Source organism: Hibiscus syriacus, unplaced genomic scaffold (assembly GCF_006381635.1).
Source record: "Hibiscus syriacus cultivar Baekdansim isolate YM2019G1 unplaced genomic scaffold, ASM638163v2 tig00110893_pilon, whole genome shotgun sequence".
NCBI lineage: Eukaryota > Viridiplantae > Streptophyta > Magnoliopsida > Malvales > Malvaceae > Hibiscus > Hibiscus syriacus.
The window spans coordinates 4,043,225-4,070,308 of record NW_024062901.1 but is presented as its reverse complement, the minus strand read 5'-3'; the positions used below and the strand labels follow the sequence as shown (position 1 = coordinate 4,070,308).

Sequence of the window (27,084 nt, the reverse complement as noted above, 5' to 3'; positions counted from 1 at the left end):
ACTATGTAACCCCCTAGACCCAGCCTATGCGTTTCGACTAAGTCTAGTGGATCACATTATGATTATTAAAGACATTTTTCGAAACCGTTATTCCATCAATATAAAATCACATTATAAATAACATGAAATTATAAACAAATTATACTATCAAAATCCAACTCGTAAATATAGTACCAATAAATAATAATTTAATTTAAAACACATCTTCAAATTCAATATCACAATAAACCGAGCAGTATTAGCAAAAGAGTTATCATTATAAAATCCGATATTTTAAAATAAGGTCCATGTCACCAAAATAAAGTCAACTTGCCAGATAACAACATTACAATTTGATTTACTTCAAGAGATATGTTGATCCTCCAAGTGCTCGTACCAAGGTATCTAACCAACAATATCTGAAAGGGGAAAACATTTTCAAAAGGTGAGCTAGGCTCAGTGTGTCCCAACATTTCCATAAAATCACAATAGGTACAAATCATAGTCCAGTAATCTCACAAATTCATAAAAGAGTTTAACTTTTTGAAAATCATAGTTTAAACCCTTTTCTGGTACACCATCAGTAGTTGCCAAAATTATTTTCCATATAGCTTACTTTATGCACATAGCAAAAAGAAAGCCGACTTAAGGATAGGCTCTGAAGCTTGTATCCTTAAGCCCAAGTCAATGAGTCCATATAGCTTACCCTAAGCACACAGCAAAGGAAAGCCGACCTAATGAAACATCTTGGGGCCCTCAAGAGTCACATTAGGCCCAGTTAGCTTGATCAGAGCTATTCCATCGTATTTCAATTCCAAAATTCAATTGCACCGTGACATAAATTCCATCAATCCAAAAACATGGTAATCATATACCATTTCAAAACAAAAATTAGATAGCAGCCATATTCCATAAATTGTCACATTAAATTGGTGCATCCATAAAACAATAGCCAATGAATTCGGTGTACCACATATTAAAACCAATAAAACAGTTCAATAATAAGCAGGGAACACACCTCGACAATAGGTTCAAATAGCAAATTTACTGATTGCTGGTTTCACCACGCTCTGCTACAATTTTCGAACGGGTGAATACTGGCACACGTGGTTTAACTGATCTAGAAGAGCTGGGTCGAGCTGTCGAACGATCCAGAGAGTCTCTTGTACCATCAAACAATAATAATCTATCAGTCCCAAATCCTATTTAATTGTTCAAAGCTAGTCTTCTTAAGTATATAAGCATTTTTCGAGTTTGACTATCAATTTGGGGTATTTCGAGTCTGAATTTGGCCAAACGGATTGCGGAAACGGAATCAGAACGTCGAAAAATATAAAGTATGACTTTTCGGAAATTCAGATTCTTGGTCAAAGTCAAAGTCAACCACTTTGACCGTAGATTTGGAGATCTTCGGGTTTGAATTTGGCGAAACGGACTGCGGAAATAGATTTGGCACGTCGAAAACTATCAGGATAGGTATACTCGGAAAAGATTTACGGTCGTTTAAGGGTCGGTCAAAGCCATTTTAAGTTTTAGTCAAAGAAAGTCAACGGTCACGGTCACGGTCAACGGTCAACGGTCGGTCGGGTCAACAGTCGGGTCGGGTCAACAGTCGGGTCGGGTCAACCCGGTTCAGACGGTCAAACCGGTTCAGACCGGTCAAACCGGTTCGAACCGGTCAAACCGGTTCAAAACTGGTCAAAACCGGTTTTCCAGCAGCTCACTCTCCCTGCGGCGGCGCGTGCGGTGCGTGAACAGTGCCACGGTGTCGGAAAATTCCCGGAAAAATTTCTAAAAATTATTTTGAGCGATTTCGAGATACTTACAACGATCGGTTCAAATTTTTGAACGGCGGAGAGCTCGTATTTCAACTCGGCCGAACCTTTGACTGCTCCACCTCCTCACGCGCCGCCGTCTACGGCGAACAAGGTTGACACCGGCGGACTCGCAACGACACAAGGAACACGATGGTGCAGGAGGTGTCGTAAACGGAACAACGATCGGCGGTGAATTTAAGTTTTTCCCGACGATAGAGCTAAAAAAACGACGATGCTTTGACTGAAAATTCCCGACGTTTGGCAGCGTTTCACTTCAATTAATTTGAAGGGTTTGTTCCTCGCTTGATGATGAACACAACGGTGGTTTCAATTTTACGATTGGACGACGAACGGCGTCGGAATCGGCTTTGAAGTAGAGTGCGGGAGGAGGAATTTCACAATTGTTTTCTGTTTTGAAAACAGAAAACCATTCATACGTTTATATTAAATTTTCTGCCGACACTAAAAGGAGTAATGCAGGGCTTGGTCCCTGAATTTCCTTTAACTTCTAAAATGGCCTACAATTTTGAAAACTTCCGATTTAATCCTCAAATTTTGCCAAATTACTTAATTAATTTTTTTTTCTCTAAATTTTATTCCGGGTTGTTACAATTCTCCCCCTCTACAAGAAATTTCGTCCTCGAAATTTACCTTATGAGAATAGTTGAGGAAACTGAGCCTCCATTGACTCCAATGTCTCCCAAGTAGCTTCTGAGGGGCCTCGATTACTCCACTGAACTTTGACCATTGGAATTCGCCTATTCCGAAGAACTCTTTCATCTCTTTCTAAAATCTGAATGGGCTCCTCCTCATATGACAAATCCGGTCTCAGCTCTACTTCTTCAACCTGAATAATGTGACATGGATCTGGACGGTATCGCCTTAACATAGACACATGAAAAACATCATGAATACGACTGAGGTGGGAAGGCAACTCAAGCTGATAAGCAACAGGTCCAACTTTCTTCAGAATACGATACGGCCCAATAAATCGTGGACTCAATTTACCCTTACGCCCGAATCTCAATACTTTCTTCCACGGTGAAACTTTTAAGAAGACCTGATCACCAACCTCAAATTGTATATCTTTCCTTCTCTGATCTGCATAAGACTTCTGCCTATCAAATGCCTCTTTCAAACGGTCACGTATAAATCTGACTGTGTCCTCCGTCTCTCGCACTAACTCAGGTCCCAACGTTTTCCTATCACGCAACTCAGTCCAACAGATCGGAGTGCGACATTTACGCCCATAGAGTGCTTCATAGGGTGCCATACGAATGCTGGTCTGATAACTGTTATTGTAAGCAAATTCAGCCAAAGGCAAAAATTTCTCCCAGCTACCATGAAAATCGATTACGGAACCCCGCAACATATCCTCAAGTATCTGAATCACTCTCTCAGATTGACCATCAGTTTGTGGGTGAAATGATGTGCTATAATCCAATCTTGTTCCCAAAGCCGTATGTAGCGCCTTCCAAAATCTCGAAGTAAATCTCGGATCTCGATCAGAAATAATAGACAATGGAACACCATGCAATCTAACAATCTCTGAAATATACAATCTTGCCAGCTTGTCCAAAGTATAATTTACTCGCACAGGAATGAAGTGAGCTGACTTTGTAAGTCTGTCAACAATCACCCAAACTGAATTTTTTTTTCGAAGGAGTCATAGGCAAGCTAGTAACAAAATCCATAGTAATACGCTCCCATTTCCATTCAGGAATCTTAATAGGCTGTAACAAACCTGATGGATGTTGATGTTCTGCCTTAACTTGTTGACAAGTCAAACACCTCGCTACAAAATTTGAGATGTCCTTCTTCATGCCGATCCAATGATACCTCTATCTCAAATTCCGATACATCTTATCTCCACCAGGGTGCATAGCATATGGACTACTATGAGCCTCAGTAAGGATAGTCTGTCTCAACTCAGCATCATCAGGCACACAATACCGACCTTTGAAGCATAGAACTTCATCCCGGTCAAGGGCGTAATCTGAGCTTGTCCCCTGCTCTACTTGCTCAAAGATGGGAAGCAAGGAGCTATCAAAGGGCTGCTTAGCCTTGATCTCATCAACCAATGTTGGCTTAACTTGCAATTCTGCTAACAAAGTGCCATCATCATATAAATTCATCCTGGCCATTAAAGATTTCAACTCCGATACCGTCTTTCGACTCAAAGCATCCGCTACAATGTTAGCTTTACCAGGGTGATAATCAATCACACAATCATAATCCTTCAGAAGCTCTAGCCATCGCCGTTGTCTCAAATTAAGCTCCTTCTGGGTCAGGAGATACTTTAAGCTCTTATGATCCGTGAAAATATAACACTTCTCTCCATAAAGATAGTGTCTCCAAATCTTCAAGGCAAAAATCACTGCTCCTAACTCCAAATCGTGAGTAGGATAATTACACTCATGAGGTCGCAGCTGACGGGATGCATAAGCCACCACTTTACCTTCCTGCATTAAAACACAGCCAAGTCCTGAGTGTGAAGCATCACTATACACTGTAAAATCCTTCCCGGACTCTGGTTGAATCAACACCGGTGCTTGAGTCAAAACCGCCTTTAATTTCTCAAAGCTCTCCTGTTGTGCCTCGCCCCAGTCAAACGGCACATTCTTCCTTAACAACTTTGTCAAAGGAGAAGCAATGATCGAGAAGCCCTCAACAAAACGTCGATAATAACCAGCCAAGCCCAAGAAACTGCGGATCTCAGATACGTTCTTAGGTCGTTTCCAATTCATAATAGCCTCTATCTTGCTGGGATCGACCTGAACACCTCGCGCAGAAATAATATGCCCCAGAAACGACACTTCTTGAAGCCAAAATTCACACTTGCTTAGTTTGGCATATAGACGATGCTCTCTCAAAGTCCGCAGAACGATCTTCAAATGCTCGTCATGCTCTGCCTCAGTACGAGAATAGATCAGAATATCGTCAATGAAGACCACCACAAATTGATCCAAATATGGTCGGAACACCCGATTCATCAAATCCATGAAAGCTGCAGGAGCGTTCGTCAAACCAAAAGGCATCACTGAGAATTCATAATGACCATATCTAGTGCGAATAGTCGTTTTTGCAATATCTGATCCTTTAACTTTCAATTGATAATACCCCGAACGAAGATCAATCTTAGAGAATACAATAGCTCATCGCAATTGATCAAATAAATCATCAATCATGGGTAGTGGGTATTTATTCTTGACCGTCATCTTGTTCAATTTCCGATAGTCAATACATAATCTTAGCGACCCATCCTTCTTTTTCACGAACAGAACTGGAGCTCCCCATGGTGAAGTACTATGTCGGATAAATCCTCGATCGAATAATTCTTGCAATTGGACTTTCAACTCTTTAAATTCCCTTGGAGCCATACGATAAGGTGCCATAGAAATAGGTGACGATCCCGGATAAGTCTCAATCTCGAACTCTACCTCTCTATCAGGAGGTAACCCAGGCAACTCCTCCGGAAAAACATCAGGAAACTCGCTAACTGTACAAATCTCCTCGATCGTGGACAATGCACCCTTGGTGTTCAAAATACAAGCAATGAAGGTCTCATATCCCTTCCGGATCATACGATCAATTTCCATCGCTGAAACTATATTGGAGAGATAACCACGCCGTTCACCAATTAACACAACAGTCCGACCATCTGAAGTCTTCAGAGTAGCCCGCTTGTATTCGCAATCCAGCTTTACCTTGTGTTTATTCAACCAATCCATTCCAAGAATTAAATCGAACTCCTCTAAAGGAAGCTCCATAAGATCAGCGAGAAAAATTTCTCCCTGAACCTCGAGAGGACAACGCCGGAATACTTTATTCACTAATACCGCTTGTCCTACTGGACTTGTAACTGTAACAGTATTTTCAGTGTTCTCGATCGGAATCTGAAGGTTTCGAGATACTGAGCTCGATACATAGGAGTGAGTGGAACCATTGTCCAATAATGCAAAGTATGGGGTAGAATAAATAGTAAATGTACCTGCAATAACCTCAGGCTCATCTCTGTCATCACGACGTCTAGTTGCATAAACCAAAGCTGGTTGTCTAGCCTCAGAAGCTGTTGGCCCTCTATTTTGATGAGGTCGGGCTCTACTGTCTGTCCTGGACGCTGATCCTCGAGTCTTTCCTTGACTACGATCTCTAATTGGGGTCTGTACTGTAGTCTGCGAACGCATAGGAGTTTGGGTAGTGGTCTGCTCAAACGAAACTAACTGAGGACAATCCCTCCGATAATGATCACTAGATCCACACTGATAGCAAAGACCCATCTTCTTACGACACTCTCCTGAGTGCTGTTTACCACAATACTCACAAAGGGGCCCATTATAATACGACGAGGAACCGCCTCGACTGACAGCTAAAGGTGAGGATGCTGCAGGCCTGAAACGTGTATTGCTTCTCTGAGGGGCTGAAGTACGAGTCCTCTTTCCGGACTGTGCTGATGACTCCATCGGGCCTGAAAATTTCTTAGATCGATCTTGATCAACACGCTCTCTACCAGAAGCTAAAACTTCCACCTCTTCCGCATCTTTGGCTCTGCCCACCAGCACATCAAATATCTCATCCTGATGGGTTACAACTTGCCTACGCAGCTCGTATCTGAGTCCAAGGGCAAATTTACGACATCGATCTCTCTCCGTAGGTACCATACTGAATCCATACTTCAGCAATTTCAGGAACTCGATCTCATATTCAGAAACAGTCATGTCTCCCTGAACCAGGTCTTGAAACTGTTGTCGTCTCTGAGCTAAGTAGCGCTCTCCCAGAAAACGACTCCGAAAGCGATCCTTAAAGAAATTCCAGGTCAAACGATCGGTAGGAACACTACTGGTCACTGACTCCCACCAAGTGTAGGCATTACCATCTAACATTGCTACAGCACCCAGATATCTCTTAGTTGAGTCCAAACCCAACTGATCCATGCGTCTCTCTGTATCCTGGAGCCAATCCTCAGCTTCAGTAGGAGCTCCACCAATCTGTCCCCCAAAAGTTCTAACTCCATTGGAAATCAACGTCTATGAAATAGGAACCTCAGATACAACACCAGTAGCTCTAACTGCTCCCTGTATTAACTGCAGAAACTGTCTACTAAAATTCTCATCCAATGCCACTCCAGTAGACTCTGACTCAATATCGGTCGCTCCTATGATCGGTGTAGTCATGCCAATACCATCGGTAGGTGGCATATTCGTTGGTGTCGTAGGAGCATGATCACCTATTGGAGGTGGGGGATCTACTCGTATCTCATCAATCGGATCTGCAAATCTAGTTACTCGACCTCGTCCACGACTAGTTCGACGACCACGTCTAGCACTCATTTTGGTAGATCTCGAGATTACTACAGAAGATAAACTTAAGGTTAGATAAGCACTTGGAGTCTCGAACATAGTTAAAATCTTAATAACTTTGTGACATGGCCTTAGTAACTCGTTTTGTAAAATATTTTAAAACTGTATTTTCAATGTGGACTCATACACAGTCCGAGGGTTAAAAACTAAAAGCTCTGATACCAATAAATGTAACCCCCTAGACCCAGCCTATGCGTTTCGACTAAGTCTAGTGGATCACATTATGATTATTAAAGACATTTTTCGAAACCGTTATTCCATCAATATAAAATCACATTATAAATAACATGAAATTATAAACAAATTATACTATCAAAATCCAACTCGTAAATATAGTACCAATAAATAATAATTTAATTTAAAACACATCTTCAAATTCAATATCACAATAAACCGAGCAGTATTAGCAAAAGAGTTATCATTATAAAATCCGATATTTTAAAATAAGGTCCATGTCACCAAAATAAAGTCAACTTGCCAGATAACAACATTACAATTTGATTTACTTCAAGAGATATGTTGATCCTCCAAGTGCTCGTACCAAGGTATCTAACCAACAATATCTGAAAGGGGAAAACATTTTCAAAAGGTGAGCTAGGCTCAGTGTGTCCCAACATTTCCATAAAATCACAATAGGTACAAATCATAGTCCAGTAATCTCACAAATTCATAAAAGAGTTTAACTTTTTGAAAATCATAGTTTAAACCCTTTTCTGGTACACCATCAGTAGTTGCCAAAATTATTTTCCATATAGCTTACTTTATGCACATAGCAAAAAGAAAGCCGACTTAAGGATAGGCTCTGAAGCTTGTATCCTTAAGCCCAAGTCAATGAGTCCATATAGCTTACCCTAAGCACACAGCAAAGGAAAGCCGACCTAATGAAACATCTTGGGGCCCTCAAGAGTCACATTAGGCCCAGTTAGCTTGATCAGAGCTATTCCATCGTATTTCAATTCCAAAATTCAATTGCACCGTGACATAAATTCCATCAATCCAAAAACATGGTAATCATATACCATTTCAAAACAAAAATTAGATAGCAGCCATATTCCATAAATTGTCACATTAAATTGGTGCATCCATAAAACAATAGCCAATGAATTCGGTGTACCACATATTAAAACCAATAAAACAGTTCAATAATAAGCAGGGAACACACCTCGACAATAGGTTCAAATAGCAAATTTACTGATTGCTGGTTTCACCACGCTCTGCTACAATTTTCGAACGGGTGAATACTGGCACACGTGGTTTAACTGATCTAGAAGAGCTGGGTCGAGCTGTCGAACGATCCAGAGAGTCTCTTGTACCATCAAACAATAATAATCTATCAGTCCCAAATCCTATTTAATTGTTCAAAGCTAGTCTTCTTAAGTATATAAGCATTTTTCGAGTTTGACTATCAATTTGGGGTATTTCGAGTCTGAATTTGGCCAAACGGATTGCGGAAACGGAATCAGGACGTCGAAAAATATAAAGTATGACTTTTCGGAAATTCAGATTCTTGGTCAAAGTCAAAGTCAACCACTTTGACCGTAGATTTGGAGATCTTCGGGTTTGAATTTGGCGAAACGGACTGCGGAAATAGATTTGGCACGTCGAAAACTATCAGGATAGGTATACTCGGAAAAGATTTACGGTCGTTTAAGGGTCGGTCAAAGCCATTTTAAATTTTAGTCAAAGAAAGTCAACGGTCAACGGTCACGGTCAACGGTCAACGGTCGGGTCGGGTCAACAGTCGGGTCGGGTCAACAGTCGGGTCGGGTCAACCCGGTTCAGACCGGTCAAACCGGTTCAGACCGGTCAAACCGGTTCGAACCGGTCAAACCGGTTCAAAACTGGTCAAAACCGGTTTTCCAGCAGCTCACTCTCCCTGCGGCGGCGCGTGCGGTGCGTGAACAGTGCCACGGTGTCGGAAAATTCCCGGAAAAATTTCTAAAAATTATTTTGAGCGATTTCGAGATACTTACAACGATCGGTTCAAATTTTTGAACGGCGGAGAGCTCGTATTTCAACTCGGCCGAACCTTTGACTGCTCCACCTCCTCACGCGCCGCCGTCTACGGCGAACAAGGTTGACACCGGCGGACTCGCAACGACACAAGGAACACGATGGTGCAGGAGGTGTCGTAAACGGAACAACGATCGGCGGTGAATTTAAGTTTTTCCCGACGATAGAGCTAAAAAAACGACGATGCTTTGACTGAAAATTCCCGACGTTTGGCAGCGTTTCACTTCAATTAATTTGAAGGGTTTGTTCCTCGCTTGATGATGAACACAACGGTGGTTTCAATTTTACGATTGGACGACGAACGGCGTCGGAATCGGCTTTGAAGTAGAGTGCGGGAGGAGGAATTTCACAATTGTTTTCTGTTTTGAAAACAGAAAAAACCATTCATACGTTTATATTAAATTTTCTGCCGACACTAAAAGGAGTAATGCAGGGCTTGGTCCCTGAATTTCCTTTAACTTCTAAAATGGCCTACAATTTTGAAAACTTCCGATTTAATCCTCAATTTTGCCAAATTACTTAATTAATTTTTTTTCTCTAAATTTTATTCCGGGTTGTTACAATTCTCCCCCTCTACAAGAAATTTCGTCCTCGAAATTTACCTTATGAGAATAGTTGAGGAAACTGAGCCTCCATTGACTCCAATGTCTCCCAAGTAGCTTCTGAGGGGCCTCGATTACTCCACTGAACTTTGACCATTGGAATTCGCCTATTCCGAAGAACTCTTTCATCTCTTTCTAAAATCTGAATGGGCTCCTCCTCATATGACAAATCCGGTCTCAGCTCTACTTCTTCAACCTGAATAATGTGACATGGATCTGGACGGTATCGCCTTAACATAGACACATGAAAAACATCATGAATACGACTGAGGTGGGAAGGCAACTCAAGCTGATAAGCAACAGGTCCAACTTTCTTCAGAATACGATACGGCCCAATAAATCGTGGACTCAATTTACCCTTACGCCCGAATCTCAATACTTTCTTCCACGGTGAAACTTTTAAGAAGACCTGATCACCAACCTCAAATTGTATATCTTTCCTTCTCTGATCTGCATAAGACTTCTGCCTATCAAATGCCTCTTTCAAACGGTCACGTATAAATCTGACTGTGTCCTCCGTCTCTCGCACTAACTCAGGTCCCAACGTTTTCCTATCACGCAACTCAGTCCAACAGATCGGAGTGCGACATTTACGCCCATAGAGTGCTTCATAGGGTGCCATACGAATGCTGGTCTGATAACTGTTATTGTAAGCAAATTCAGCCAAAGGCAAAAATTTCTCCCAGCTACCATGAAAATCGATTACGGAACCCCGCAACATATCCTCAAGTATCTGAATCACTCTCTCAGATTGACCATCAGTTTGTGGGTGAAATGATGTGCTATAATCCAATCTTGTTCCCAAAGCCGTATGTAGCGCCTTCCAAAATCTCGAAGTAAATCTCGGATCTCGATCAGAAATAATAGACAATGGAACACCATGCAATCTAACAATCTCTGAAATATACAATCTTGCCAGCTTGTCCAAAGTATAATTTACTCGCACAGGAATGAAGTGAGCTGACTTTGTAAGTCTGTCAACAATCACCCAAACTGAATTTTTTTTCGAAGGAGTCATAGGCAAGCTAGTAACAAATCCATAGTAATACGCTCCCATTTCCATTCAGGAATAGGCTTAATGTTGATGTTTCTGCTGTAACAAACCTGATGGATGTTCTGCCTTAACTTGTTGACAAGTCAAACACCTCGCTACAAAATTTGAGATGTCCTTCTTCATGCCGATCCAATGATACCTCTATCTCAAATTCCGATACATCTTATCTCCACCAGGGTGCATAGCATATGGACTACTATGAGCCTCAGTAAGGATAGTCTGTCTCAACTCAGCATCATCAGGCACACAATACCGACCTTTGAAGCATAGAACTTCATCCCGGTCAAGGGCGTAATCTGAGCTTGTCCCCTGCTCTACTTGCTCAAAGATGGGAAGCAAGGAGCTATCAAGGGCTGCTTAGCCTTGATCTCATCAACCAATGTTGGCTTAACTTGCAATTCTGCTAACAAAGTGCCATCATCATATAAATTCATCCTGGCCATTAAAGATTTCAACTCCGATACCGTCTTTCGACTCAAAGCATCCGCTACAATGTTAGCTTTACCAGGGTGATAATCAATCACACAATCATAATCCTTCAGAAGCTCTAGCCATCGCCGTTGTCTCAAATTAAGCTCCTTCTGGGTCAGGAGATACTTTAAGCTTATGATCCGTGAAAATATACACTTCTCTCCATAAAGATAGTGTCTCCAAATCTTCAAGGCAAAAATCACTGCTCCTAACTCCAAATCGTGAGTAGGATAATTACACTCATGAGGTCGCAGCTGACGGGATGCATAAGCCACCACTTTACCTTCCTGCATTAAAACACAGCCAAGTCCTGAGTGTGAAGCATCACTATACACTGTAAAATCCTTCCCGGACTCTGGTTGAATCAACACCGTGCTTGAGTCAAAACCGCCTTTAATTTCTCAAAGCTCCCTGTTGTGCCTCGCCCCAGTCAAACGGCACATTCTTCCTTAACAACTTTGTCAAAGGAGAAGCAATGATCGAGAAGCCCTCAACAAAACGTCGATAATAACCAGCCAAGCCCAAGAAACTGCGGATCTCAGATACGTTCTTAGGTCGTTTCCATTCATAATAGCCTCTATCTTGCTGGGATCGACCTGAACACCTCGCGCAGAAATAATATGCCCCAGAACGACACTTCTTGAAGCCAAAATTCACACTTGCTTAGTTTGGCATATAGACGATGCTCTCTCAAAGTCCGCAGAACGATCTTCAAATGCTCGTCATGCTCTGCCTCAGTACGAGAATAGATCAGAATATCGTCAATGAAGACCACCACAAATTGATCCAAATATGGTCGGAACACCCGATTCATCAAATCCATGAAAGCTGCAGGAGCGTTCGTCAAACCAAAAGGCATCACTGAGAATTCATAATGACCATATCTAGTGCGAATAGTCGTTTTTGCAATATCTGATCCTTTAACTTTCAATTGATAATACCCCGAACGAAGATCAATCTTAGAGAATACAATAGCTCATCGCAATTGATCAAATAAATCATCAATCATGGGTAGTGGGTATTTATTCTTGACCGTCATCTTGTTCAATTTCCGATAGTCAATACATAATCTTAGCGACCCATCCTTCTTTTTCACGAACAGAACTGGAGCTCCCCATGGTGAAGTACTATGTCGGATAAATCCTCGATCGAATAATTCTTGCAATTGGACTTTCAACTCTTTAAATTCCCTTGGAGCCATACGATAAGGTGCCATAGAAATAGGTGACGATCCCGGATAAGTCTCAATCTCGAACTCTACCTCTCTATCAGGAGGTAACCCAGGCAACTCCTCCGGAAAAACATCAGGAAACTCGCTAACTGTACAAATCTCCTCGATCGTGGACAATGCACCCTTGGTGTTCAAAATACAAGCAATGAAGGTCTCATATCCCTTCCGGATCAACGATCAATTTCCATCGCTGAAACTATATTGGAGAGATAACCACGCCGTTCACCAATTAACACACAGTCCGACCATCTGAAGTCTTCAGAGTAGCCCGCTTGTATTCGCAATCCAGCTTTACCTTGTGTTTATTCAACCAATCCATTCCAAGAATTAAATCGAACTCCTCTAAAGGAAGCTCCATAAGATCAGCGAGAAAATTTCTCCTGAACCTCGAGAGGACAACGCCGGAATACTTTATTCACTAATACCGCTTGTCCTACTGGACTTGTAACTGTAACAGTATTTCAGTGTTCTCGATCGGAATCTGAAGGTTTCGAGATACTGAGCTCGATACATAGGAGTGAGTGGAACCATTGTCCAATAATGCAAAGTATGGTAGAATAAATAGTAAATGTACCTGCAATAAACCTCAGGCTCATCTCTGTCATCACGACGTCTAGTTGCATAAACCAAAGCTGGTTGTCTAGCCTCAGAAGCTGTTGGCCCTCTATTTTGATGAGGTCGGGCTCTACTGTGTCCTACGCTGATCCTCGAGTCTTTCCTTGACTACGATCTCTAATTGGGGTCTGTACTGTAGTCTGCGAACGCATAGGAGTTTGGGTAGTGGTCTGCTCAAACGAAACTAACTGAGGACAATCCCTCCGATAATGATCACTAGATCCACACTGATAGCAAAGACCCATCTTCTTACGACACTCTCCTGAGTGCTGTTTACCAAATACTCACAAAGGGGCCCATATACGACGAGGAACCGCCTCGACTGACAGCTAAAGGTGAGGATGCTGCAGGCCTGAAACGTGTATTGCTTCTCTGAGGGGCTGAAGTACGAGTCCTCTTTCCGGACTGTGCTGATGACTCCATCGGGCCTGAAAATTTCTTAGATCGATCTTGATCAACACGCTCTCTACCAGAAGCTAAAACTTCCACCTCTTCCGCATCTTTGGCTCTGCCCACCAGCCATCAAATATCTCATCCTATGGGTTACAACTGCCTACGCAGCTCGTATCTGAGTCCAAGGGCAAATTTACGACATCGATCTCTCCGTAGGTACCATACTGAATCCATACTTCAGCAATTTCAGGAACTCGATCTCATATTCAGAAACAGTCATGTCTCCCTGAACCAGGTCTTGAAACTGTTGTCGTCTCTGAGCTAAGTAGCGCTCTCCCAGAAAACGACTCCGAAAGCGATCCTTAAAGAAATTCCAGGTCAAACGATCGGTAGGAACACTACTGGTCACTGACTCCCACCAAGTGTAGGCATTACCATCTAACATTGCTACAGCACCCAGATATCTCTTAGTTGAGTCCAAACCCAACTGATCCATGCGTCTCTCTGTATCCTGGAGCCAATCCTCAGCTTCAGTAGGAGCTCCACCAATCTGTCCCCCAAAAGTTCTAACTCCATTGGAAATCAACGTCTATGAAATAGGAACCTCAGATACAACACCAGTAGCTCTAACTGCTCCCTGTATTAACTGCAGAAACTGTCTACTAAAATTCTCATCCAATGCCACTCCAGTAGACTCTGACTCAATATCGGTCGCTCCTATGACGGTGTAGTCATGCCAATACCATCGGTAGGTGGCATATTCGTTGGTGTCGTAGGCATGATCACCTATTGGAGGTGGGGGATCTACTCGTATCTCATCAATCGGATCTGCAATCTAGTTACTCGACCTCGTCCACGACTAGTTCGACGACCACGTCTAGCACTCATTTTGGTAGATCTCGAGATTACTACAGAAGATAAACTTAAGGTTAGATAAGCACTTGGAGTCTCGAACATAGTTAAAATCTTAATAACTTTGTGACATGGCCTTAGTAACTCGTTTTGTAAAATATTTTAAAACTGTATTTCAATGTGGACTCATACACAGTCCGAGGGTTAAAACTAAAAGCTGATACCAATAAATGTAACCCCCTAGACCCAGCCTATGCGTTTCGACTAAGTCTAGTGGATCACATTAATTATTAAAGACATTTTTCGAACCGTTATTCCATCAATATAAAATCACATTATAATAACATGAAATTATAAACAAATTATACTATCAAAATCCAACTCGTAAATAGTACCAATAATAATTTAATTTAAAACACATCTTCAAATTCAATATCACAATAAACCGAGCAGTATTAGCAAAAGAGTTATCATTATAAAATCCGATATTTTAAAATAAGGTCCATGTCACCAAAATAAAGTCAACTTGCCAGATAACAACATTACAATTTGATTTACTTCAAGAGATATGTTGATCCTCCAAGTGCTCGTACCAAGGTATCTAACCAACAATATCTGAAAGGGGAAACATTTTCAAAAGGTGAGCTAGGCTCAGTGTCCCAACATTTCCATAAAATCACAATAGGTACAAATCATAGTCCAGTAATCACAAATTCATAAAAGAGTTTAACTTTTGAAAATCATAGTTTAAACCCTTTTCTGGTACACCATCAGTAGTTGCCAAAAATTTTTCCATATAGCTTACTTTATGCACATAGCAAAAAGAAAGCCGACTTAAGGATAGGCTCTGAAGCTTGTATCCTTAAGCCCAAGTCAATGAGTCCATATAGCTTACCCTAAGCACACAGCAAAGGAAAGCCGACCTAATGAAACATCTTGGGGCCCTCAAGAGTCACATTAGGCCCAGTTAGCTTGATCAGAGCTATTCCATCGTATTTCAATTCCAAAATTCAATTGCACCGTGACATAAATTCCATCAATCCAAAAACTGGTAATCATATACCATTTCAAAACAAAAATTAGATAGCAGCCATATTCCATAAATTGTCACATTAAATTGGTGCATCCATAAAACAATAAAAACCAATAAACAGTTCAATAATAAGCAGGGAACACACCTCGACAATAGGTTCAAATAGCAAATTTACTGATTGCTGGTTTCACCACGCTCTGCTACAATTTTCGAACGGGTGAATACTGGCACACGTGGTTTAACTGATCTAGAAGAGCTGGGTCGAGCTGTCGACATCCAGAGAGTCTCTTGTACCATCAAACAATAATAATATCAGTCCAAATCCTATTTAATTGTTCAAAGCTAGTCTTCTTAAGTATATAAGCATTTTTTCGAGTTTGACTATCAATTTGGGGTATTTCGAGTAATAATAAGCAGGGAACACACCTCGACAATAGGTTCAAATAGAATTTACTGATTGCTGGTTTCACCACGCTCTGCTACAATTTTCGAACGGGTGAATACTGGCACACGTGGTTTAACTGATCTAGAAGAGCTGGGTCGAGCTGTCGACGATCCAGAGAGTCTCTTGTACCATCAAACAATAATCTATCAGTCCAAATCCTATTTAATTGTTCAAAGCTAGTCTTCTTAAGTATATAAGCATTTTTTCGAGTTTGACTATCAATTTGGGGTATTTCGAGTCTGAATTTGGCCAAACGGATTGCGGAAACGGAATCAGGACGTCGAAAAATATAAAGTATGACTTTTCGGAAATTCAGATTCTTGGTCAAAGTCAAAGTCAACCACTTTGACCGTGATTTGGAGATCTTCGGTTTGAATTTGGCGAAACGGACTGCGGAAATAGATTTGGCACGTCGAAAAACTATCAGGATAGGTATACTCGGAAAAGATTTACGGTCGTTAAGGGTCGGTCAAAGCCATTTTAAATTTAGTCAAAGAAAGTCAACGGTCAACGGTCACGGTCAACGGTCAACGGTCGGGTCGGGTCAACAGTCGGGTCGGGTCAACAGTCGGGTCGGGTCAACCGGTTCAGACCGGTCAAACCGGTTCAGACCGGTCAACCGGTTCGAACCGGTCAAACGGTTCAAAACTGGTCAAAACCCTTTTCAGCAGCTCACTCCCTGCGGCGGCGCGTGCGGCGCCGTGAACAGTGCCACGGTGTCGGAAAATTCCGGAAAAATTTCTAAAAATTATTTTGAGCGATTTCGAGATACTTACAACGATCGGTTCAAATTTTGAACGGCGGAGAGCTCGTATTTCAACTCGGCCGAACCTTTGACTGCTCCACCTCCTCACGCGCCGCCGTCTACGGCGAACAAGGTTGACACCGGCGGACTCGCAACGACACAAGGAACACGATGGTGGCAGGAGGTGTCGTAAACGGAACAACGATCGGCGGTGAATTTAAGTTTTTCCCGACGATAGAGCTAAAAAAACGACGATGCTTTGACTGAAAATTCCCGACGTTTGGCAGCGTTTCACTCAATTAATTTGAAGGGTTTGTTCCTCGCTTGATGATGAACAACGGTGGTTTCAATTTTACGATTGGACGACGAACGGCGTCGGAATCGGCTTTGAAGTAGAGTGCGGGGAGGAGGAATTTCACAATTGTTTTCTGTTTTGAAAACAGAAAACCATCATACGTTTATATTAAATTTTCTGCCGACACTAAAAGGAGTAATGCAGGGCTTGGTCCTGAATTTCCTTTAACTTCTAAAATGGCCTACATTTTGAAAACTTCCGATTTAATCCTCAAATTTTGCCAAATTACTTAATTAATTTTTTTTTCTCTAAATTTTATTCCGGGTTGTTACAGACTACGCGACGAGCTCGCCTTCGAACGATGTGTCGAAACTTTCGACGCAACGGACTCGATGCATCTGCTAGTAATTCCAAGGTCTTCACACCATAGAGGAAACGCATGGTGGTTTGTAACGTCACAACACAATCTCTCCACCTTGTAAGATGCAAGAATTAAAGAACACTTCCAGCTTGCAACTTAAGTTCCCCTTCTCGACATCTTCCGTCATCTGCAAGTATTCGGCAGCGCATTGCGCCGCCACGATGTTATACGAACCGAGAGTGATCGTGATGCCGTAACAGAACTTAGCGCAAAGCTCGAACGCCTCGATCCCGCCGGGGAATCGGGTAATCGGATCACTTCTTGTGTTGTTCATAGCATAATCTCTGCAACTTCGAACACTTAGACAACAGAGGAAACTGCATATGATCAAAAACGAAAATGTAAGTGAAGAATCAACAACTGAATTCAACTTGAATCGAGACAAGTTTTTAGCTTTACCTTGTGAAGCAGATATTTAGTTCCATCAACTTGGATTATAAGATCTCTAAGGACTTCAGAAGAAACCGTCCTGCAACAAGAAAATAAATATCCATTGCATCTTTCTCGAGAAAATCAAAGCTTAACCCTGAGTTGAATCGGTTCATGAGAATCTTACCTTACGGACGGCTGTGTAGAAAGTGTCGGGCCGAGATCCGAGTTTCATAAACTTCATGGCTGAGTTTTCTGGGTATTGCTTTATAGTTTCTCTGGTTTATATAAAGCAAAAATGGTGAGAAATCCAACTGAAGAAGATAACAACAGCTTTCCGTCAATCAACTACATAATCTAATTTGACATGCAAAACAAAGAAGAATCAAATATCAAACAATTAATTCAGATGATAAGCAATATGATATTTTTTTCAAGAGTCAATTTGGCAATAGTCTCATGAGCATGCGATGCCAGCGTGCAATCAGAAAGGCGTGGTCCACTTGTGCCCTATTTCACTCATCATTTTAATCGAGTACATTAAAACATCCTACATCATAGATTCTAATATATTTAAGGGTAAAGTACATAACTGGTCCCCTTACTATAAGGTATTATTTATTAAATCACTAAATTATTAAAATTATGAATGGTCCTCAGACTATAGAGTTTTTTTGTTGAGTCCCTTAATTATTAAAAGTTACAAAATGGTCACTTGACTGTTCACAGTGTTCCAAACTCGTCATTTTCCGTTAAAAAAATAAACGATATTCTAAGTTGAACGTGAACATGTTGATTGTGATATGATAAAATATGATACCAGAATCTCAAACGACTACCATATCGCAGTCATTATGCTAACGTTCAACTTAAACAACCATCAATTTTTTAACGGAAAAATATGACTTTGGAATATAATGAATATTCGGGTTACCATTTTGTGACTTTTAATAGTCGAGTGACTTAACAAAGAAACATTCTATAGTCAGAGGATCATGTTATAATTTTTAATAATCAAATGACTTAATAAAGCAGTACCCTATAGTCAAGGGTCCATTTATGTACTTTACCCTATATTTAAATGTATAAAATTTTGTATTTAATATATATTTAAGATTCGGACATACTTTCTTAAATAATTTTTCAATTCATAAAGCTTGACCTTAATATTTACAAAACAGGGTCCAGTGCCGAGGCCGGCGGCTTGTGTTGGCTAGATCGAGGCTTACCTTTAGGCAGCTTTGGTGATACTGAAATTTCATGGGAAAGCTAAGGATACCATGCGGAAATTGAGTGGGCACCGGAGAGATGTAAAGTTTGGGATGGGGGCATATATTGATCTTAACCCTACGTTACATAATGGATGAATTATTATATTCTTCAAATAAAATTAAAATATCAATCAACGACCAGTAGTTAGTAAGATGAGCCACTAAATCTCTTAAATAAAGTCAGAAGTTTGAATCCTTAAAATTACAAATGAAACAATCTGAATTTATTCGTTCATTTGGAATTTTAATAAAGGTAAAATACAAATTTGTTAACTTAATTTCATTCTCTATTATTTCGTTTATTGTACTTTTATTCTTTTTAATTTCCTCACTGAATTTAATATATTAAATTTTTTGGGTCATTTATTCGTTTCCTAACTAATAGTGTTATGACGTGACTTTTTTACCAAAAAAAAATTCAATGCATAAAACTCAGTGATTAAATTGAAAAAATTAAAAGTATAATGAGTAAAATAGAAGATAGAGTACAGTTTAATGATTAAATTTATAATTTACCTATTAAAAAATAAAAAAATGCCACGACATAACATCATTAGTAAGAAAATGATTGAATGACCAAAAAACTCATTATATTAAACTTAGTGAGAAATTAAAAAAAAATTAAAATCCAATGAATGAAATAGGAGAAAAAATAAAATTCAATTACCAAATTTATGATTTACCCTTCTAATAAAGTCCCACCATTTAAGTGCATATAGAAATATAAAATCATAAAACAAGGAAGGGACTGAGACACTCAAATGACGCGACTGGTGTCTGATTTGGTCATTTTCTAGTGAGCGAAATGTTACACAAATTGGAGGTGACATCGCTGTCTGTCTGTTTTGTAATAGCTTTTTAAGGCTTCAAAATTTGTACGTTATAGAGAAAAACGCACACGCACGACCAAAGCTTGGCTGTGGCCGGAATCTTGTTGTGTTTCGAGAGACTTATGAACGAAACTTATTGTCTTTCGAGTTAGCTACGGTACATGAATAAGATCTTTAATAATTTTATGTGATTTATCAGAATAAAATATGAAATCCGATAACTATATATATTTATTTTGTTGACCTACAATAGCTATATAAAATTATGTTCAATATCATAAAGTAATCCATTATAATAACTTAGTTACAATGAGAGAGATGATCCTTTTCGACTATCACATTCATAAAGATGTTATATTTTCTTATGTCTTTATCCTTTCACATAAAAATCGGTTAGTGGTTGTCATCTCATAATCACGACTCTATGTCCAAATTAAAAGAATAAATCATTAACGGTCCACAAGAAAAAACTTATACACATCTACGTATATACACACGACTAAGGAGTAAGGACCTTTACGGTGTTTTGGAACAAACGTAATTATGTCATAACATTTAACGGCGGTTTTTTACAAACGCCACAAAAGGAAAAGATATATAGTGCCGTTTGAAGGCGGAAAACCCCCCCCCCCCACAAATATTTTTAGCGGCGCTTGAAAACGCCGCTATATAAAAAAAAACGCGCTAAAAACTATTTTTTTGAGTATCACTCAGTCACGTTCTAGTTTGGCTTTATGACAAATCTCAGTCGCGATCATTAACCATACGCTAAAGCAAAATGATGGGCATTAAACAGGATATGTCTTATGTTTAGTCGAATTATACGATAATTACTTTGTTAACAACATTACTGTGGTTAATGGACACGTCAGGAGAAATTAGTCAATCAAACATGAGCGTTTTAAAGCTTGAAAACAATCACAATTTGCAGTTGTTAAATGATGGGATTTAGCTGCACTTTTGCTGTTCATGTAGCACAAAAGATGATTAATCCAGCTAAGAAATTGAAAATCCAAGGCTTGAATGAAGGATGAGGCAACGCTGTTTTGCCTTTGTTTCTGCTAATAATGATTTCAATGTTCCAATTACTGCCTCATCATCTTCAAAAGTTAAAGCTTTACACCATAGTTGAAAAAGTTGGTCGATCACACTAATAAGATCCGGTTTTATAACTTTAAAGATACTACCTCATCATCTTCAAAAGTTGATCGTAAACCCTAAATTATAAAACGAATATGCCGAGAAGAAACACGAAATCCCATCAAAAGTTGATCGCAATCCTTAAACCCTAAATCATAAAACGAACATGCCGGGAAGAAACACAAAGTCCCATGTGTATTTTGGTATGAGTTCACATCACCTTTATAAAAGTTGAGAAACAAATACGTGTCGTTCGACCTTAGATTTTAGGGTTAGATTTGGAATTGAACGTTTTTCTTTTGTTATCAATAGTTGCATTGTTGATAAGAAACATTCTAATTTGTAGTTACAAATTTTAACAGGAAATTCGTGATAAAAGATTAGCAAGTTGGGTGTAAAAGTTAATCCCCAATGGTTATTTTAATTTGATTCATAAGATTAAATGTTCGTTTGATATTCGATTTATTGATCTACTAATTTAAATCTTATGGGGTGATTCTCCGAGCCTAATTTGTTTCTTTCACAGTAATATGATTTGAATATCTAACATTAGTTATAGAATATAATGTCTCGTCTCAATATATCAATTAATTTTCGATTTTAATATGCATCAGGTTTTGATAAAGTTTTTACTCAAGGGATTTTTTTATTTGATCCCTTTTGTTCAGAGAATACATTAGGGTTAGGTTAGATCGAACTTTGATTCGACCCGAAATTGACCCAAGCATTATATCCTAAAATATATATTATGTTATTTTCTCAACAAATCGAATCGGATAATTTTCACTATAAATTTGAATATAACCCGATCCAATATTATAATTAAAAAAATTGACCCAAGACAAAACCTAATTTGAAAACCAAGGCCCTACAAAATCGAGTCAAAACTCGTCGGATCCGGACCCCAGCTCACCCCTATTTAATTATATTTCTTGGTTAATAGAGGGAAAACAAAACAATCAAGGCAGCACTATTGTTGGTCAAGCCACGCCTAGTTAATGACACTTTTCTTTAAACTAAAGCTACTTTTTCATAGTAAAATGTTTAGGTAAAATACAGGTTTTCCCACTTTAGTAATATGCATTTGTCAAGATTCACATATTTTTTTCATTCCAAAGTCGATTCCCTCTCTACCAAATTCTACCTGTCAATATAGCAAGATATTACATTACTGTCATAAAACAAGTCATTCGAATTTGACACGGTCAACACTTGATTTTAATGGACTCGATTCAAATTGCTAACGAGTCAAAAACTACTTAATATATAATTCAAAGATTTTCATTACTTAAAGTTCAGGTTCAAACTCGAATTCTAGTTTCAATCGAGCTAAGTCTGAGAATGGTTCGAGTTCAAATTTTTTCGAGTTCGAACCAAGTTTCAATTTTTGGTTTCGAGTCGAGCCTGAAAATTTTGAGCTTACGTGTTTTTGAGTCGAGCTCAACTTTAAATATTTTGAATTAAGTCGAACTCAATGATATTCAAATTCGACTGTACTCGTTTACGACCCTAACTAGACTATTGGATTGGGTTGGGCTTGAGAAACATGGACGAAGGTTTTCCTTCAGGCCAACAGAAGCCAAATGGCCCAAAGTTTTGTGGAACTAGTATTATATAAAGTTGCATAGTTATAGGTAAAATTAGCCCAATAAGTCAAATGGATATAATTATTAGTCCATTAGATCAATCCAGATTTTCGTTTACGATCTACGGTAAATACAATACAAGGTAAACTCATCACGCTCACATGACGAGTTTGTTCAAATAATATTTTTTATTCAAACTCGTCACGTCGACGTGATGAGTTTCAATGAAATATAATTTTTCATTAAAATTTATCTCGTCGGGATGACACGTTTTAATGAAAAAAATATTTTTTATCGTGACGAGTTCCAAGTCACTGCATAGATTGCGGATTAATTTTGAAAATATCTTAATTGATTAATTTTTAACCCGCTTGGCCTACTAAATCAATTTCGTCCTCAGTTATATGATAATTATACATATCAGCCTATCAGAACGATGAAATTCATGTCGTGTTTGTTTTATACTTAATTTTTAGGGTCCAAATTGATCCATCGCTATAAACAGTAGGCGGATGGGCTTCAAGTAGTGCATATTTTCTTGGACATGTTCGCTCGATTATAAGAAAGCAAAACCATCAAAGACATGTTTAGTCCATATGTTATCAACTCTATCTTAACTAGGGATGGACGTAGCAGTATTTTAATTTTAAAGGATACGAACTTGAAGTTAGGGGATATACTTAAATTTATAAAATCTTATGAGGTGAAAATATATATATGAATGATCCTTCGACTATAAGGTATTTATTTTATTAAGTCCCTCAACTATTAAAAGTTATAAAATGGTTCACTGATTATAGAATGTTGCTTTCTTAAGTCATTCGACTATTAAAAGTTACAAAATGATCACTCAACTATTCATTATGTTCTAAACTCATAATTTTCCATTAAAATGTTAGTGATTGTCTAAGTTGGACGTTAACATAATGATTGAGATATAATAGTCGCTTGAGATTCTGATATTAGATTTTATCATATTACAATCAACAAGTTAATGTTTAGTTCAGAATACCCATCATTTTTTAGAAACAGAGGATAAGTTTTGAACATAATGAATAGTCAGGTGACCATTTTGTAAGTTTTAATAGTCGAGGGACTCAATAAAACAACACTCTATAGTCAAATGACAATTTTGTAACTTTTAATAGTCAGAACTTAATAAAGCATAACTCTACAGTCGAAGGACTATTTGTGTATTTTACCCTAAATATTAATAAGATTTGGAGACATTTTCAACATTACAATGTTTAGATTTAATTAAAAAAAGTTTAAGATTAAATTAATAAAATATATAAGTAATAAGGATCAGATATGTAATTATACTAAATTTATATAATTATTGTGTCAATGTTTTCATAAAATATTAACAAAATATAATTTGATTGACATCATTTAAATAGTTAAGTGACCTGACTGATAAAATTCTAATACCATTTAGCTGTCCCTTTTTCCCATATGTATGGGGTAAGGGGGAGGTAAGATAGTAGGCTACCCCCAACACTAGGTTGAGAGCAGCTTCCGTAAGAGACCTTCGAATTATAAAATGCCCTCCGTGAGACACGATCCCACGACCTCAAGGTTAAGAACCTTGTGCTCTACCAACTGAGCTGGATGGTCATTTTAAAGATTCTTATACCGATTGTCAAATTAAAATTCTTATAAATTGATTGGTAACGGGTATAGTTTATCTTAATAAATTTGGTATCAAAATGAGAAGATGAATATAAATCGAGGACTATAGTAAGTATTAAACCCATACGGAAGTGGGAAGGTGGGGTACGAATATAAATTTCTCTTTCACCTTGGTTATTATTCGTATTTACATCTGCCACCCATTAACAGAGAGGCACCAGATCTTTATTTTGAATATATATATATATATATATATATTTCTGTAATTATTATTGATTATTTTGTATTAAACGAACCATTTAAGCTGAGATATTTCCCGTTTACTTGTTTGTGAGAAAGTTACTCTTCGTCCCTTTGGTATCAAAGAGATTATAGATTAGAGAAGGATATAGGGAGCACGGGAGATCGAGAGCTTATTTCTTCAAGCTCATCTTTCTGGGTTTTTTCAACACTGGCCTAAAAGATTTCTCTTTCTAAGATTTCCTTTGTAATGTGGGGATGATGAATGAAGGTGGAGGCCATTATTGTTCCAAGAAAACTGATGATATCTGCGGAGATGTTTGCGGCCAGGTACTTTCACCATTCTCGTAATCTTGTTTATGTTTCAATTTTTGGGTTGCAATTAGCTGCTTGGGTATTGCCTGTTAATTTGGTTGTTTTCTGGGTTCCGATTGAATTTGAGCAAATGCCTTTGATTTTTGATTTGGGGATTTGGAAGCATGGCTGTGATTTGTTATCGATCTGGAAATATTTTTGTCTAATTTCTTTGTTGGGTAAATCGTAAAGATGTAATAAGTAACCTGGGAATGTTCTTTTTTACTTTTTGAAGAATCTAAGAGGTCATTACCATCGCAAATGAGCTGCATATATTCCATTGTTTTTTTCCTCCTGAATTTCCCTTTCGAAATTGTTATGCTGACTGTGATCAAGATGATTACTTCGATTCCCTGCTGGATTTATAATATTTCAAAATATTCGCATTTTCGATTGTGTTGCGATCATTCTGGCCGCCGACATAAAAAAATGCTAAATTGTGGCCGCAACAGTGTAATTATCGCATTGGAACATTTTAAAGGCATTGTAATTATCGCATTGGAACATCATTGGAACATTTTAAAGGCAGTTTAATTATTGCATTGTAACGTTTTTCAACATCACTTTGATATTCATAACATTTATAACCACAACATTCGTAACCGCACGACACCGCTGTTGCAGTAGACCATGCTGTAAATTTAACAGCATGACACCACATACGCAATTTAGTACGATAATGTATCCTAATATGGTGATATGGTATTGTCTCTATGGTACAGGAATCAAGCCGGTTGAGCTTGTCGAAATTCGCTGCATACTGCGTGGCATTGATTTGAAAACTCATATTTTCCTATTTATAATTTTTTCTGGCTCCGACGTGCATATTCGGTTTATACGTTAAAGGGCAGAATATTTCTTACATTTTCCGGCTGCTATGGGAGTCTCCACCCAATCCTTAACCGCGTCTACGGTCATGTTCGAGAAGTAACCAGCAGTGAGATTGTTTTGGCCGATGTCGAAGGTATACAAGGCACTGGAGAAGTCTTCCTCCTTCGGCAGCAAGGTTTAATGAACACCACCTAAACACATCGTTCAAATCGATCGTACTTGAAAAGAACATCGGAATTGGAATCAAATAGGCCGATGGCATCGATTTAGTACCTCGTTTACGCAACGTCTGCGACCTCAAATGAAAATCGTGGAACTCGTAGTACTGAACGTTGAGGGAGAAGGGGCTGAAACCGCTTTGATGCAAAGTGGTGGTTTGAGGTCTAATGGTTGAACCGGCAGTGGCAAAGTTTGCTCCACGGGTGAAGTTGGTTCCCAGGGAGTCGAGAAATGCACTTAGATACGGTAATCCAAGGCTCTCAGCTAAAACCCCCCCCCCAACCCAAAAAAAAAATCCCAAAACGACAATTAATTTGATTAAAAATATAATTAAAGACAATGTAACTATTTGTCCTGTATCCTTCAGGTGCTCGTTTTACTGTTTTTCTCTTATAGGAATGCGGACAGGGACACCATGAATGATTCTTATAGATAAGATATCCCCTTTCTTTGGTGGTCGCGACAATCAACATGCTTTACTTTCTACAAGCGTCGGTGGAAAGATTTAAATTAGGATAAATATGATTTAAATTTAAAATATTAATTTTTTTTAGATTTCGTGCTCAAGATTGGGAAGAAAAAGATTACCGCAGAATGAGAAAGTCGATCTACGGTGAAACATGGAAATGAAAAGAGAGAAGGTGTGGTATACCTACGAAGTCGATGAGAAGGCGGCCGTTGCAGTAACGGCCAACGGGGTGGCCGAAGTAAGACATTCCATTTGAAGGAGGAGCTTGACCGAATGCAGCTGACAAGCCTCCGGTGTCGGAGTTGGAGTCGCTGAAGTTGAATACTGCTGGGAAATGGCATGGGGTTTTAGTGATTACCACCGGGGGTGGGTTGAGGTTCACTAAGGAGAGGCCAATTATAGCCACAACTAAAATGGAGGACCGATCCCAAGCCATACTAAAAGATTGGAAAGAGAGTGAGATTTTGCAACTCGATGAAGAGAATGGCCTACTTATATACTATACAAATATTATATAATAACAACAAAAAAAAGATTTTGAGTTCCCCTTTCATACCTTTTTTAGGGATGCTCAAGATTAATCACCAGTCCTTACAATATTATATATGTCGTCTTAAAAGAGAGAGAATAACAATCCTTCTTCGAAAAAGTGTTATATACATGTTTTTCAAGAAAAAGTTGACGATTGTAGTTTGTAAAGTCAGTGAAAGAAAGCTTCATTATTTGCAGGATTCGTAAATAAAAATATACATGATCAGTTGATTAATGCTAGAAAAATAAAGGTTCCATGTCACGCAAAAACAAAGAAAGCAGCCTG

At 39.0% G+C, this 27,084-nt stretch overlaps 1 protein-coding gene across 1 annotated transcript; it reads right to left on the bottom strand.

Annotated features, from left to right (window-relative positions):
• Window positions 1–17,244: 17,244 nt before the first annotated feature.
• On the bottom strand, window positions 17,245–17,944 carry LOC120145196 (BTB/POZ domain-containing protein At1g67900-like). Its single transcript, XM_039159088.1, has 2 exons — window positions 17,726–17,944; window positions 17,245–17,643 (listed from the first exon to the last, which is right to left on the bottom strand). Exons 1-2 carry the CDS (start codon window positions 17,749–17,751, stop codon window positions 17,361–17,363), a joined length of 309 nt encoding a protein of 102 aa, XP_039015019.1. The 5' UTR covers window positions 17,752–17,944; the 3' UTR covers window positions 17,245–17,360.
• Window positions 17,945–27,084: the final 9,140 nt, after the last annotated feature.

What these genes read in the sequence shown, in the direction of transcription:
- LOC120145196 (XM_039159088.1), bottom strand. Translation starts at nt 17,751, where the DNA reads ATGGAACTAAATATCTGCTTCACAAG. An exon ending in CTAAATATCTGCTTCACAAG is followed by an intron (nt 17,644 to 17,725) that starts GTAAAGCTAAAA and finishes GATCATATGCAG; the next exon opens with TTTCCTCTGTTGTCTAAGTG.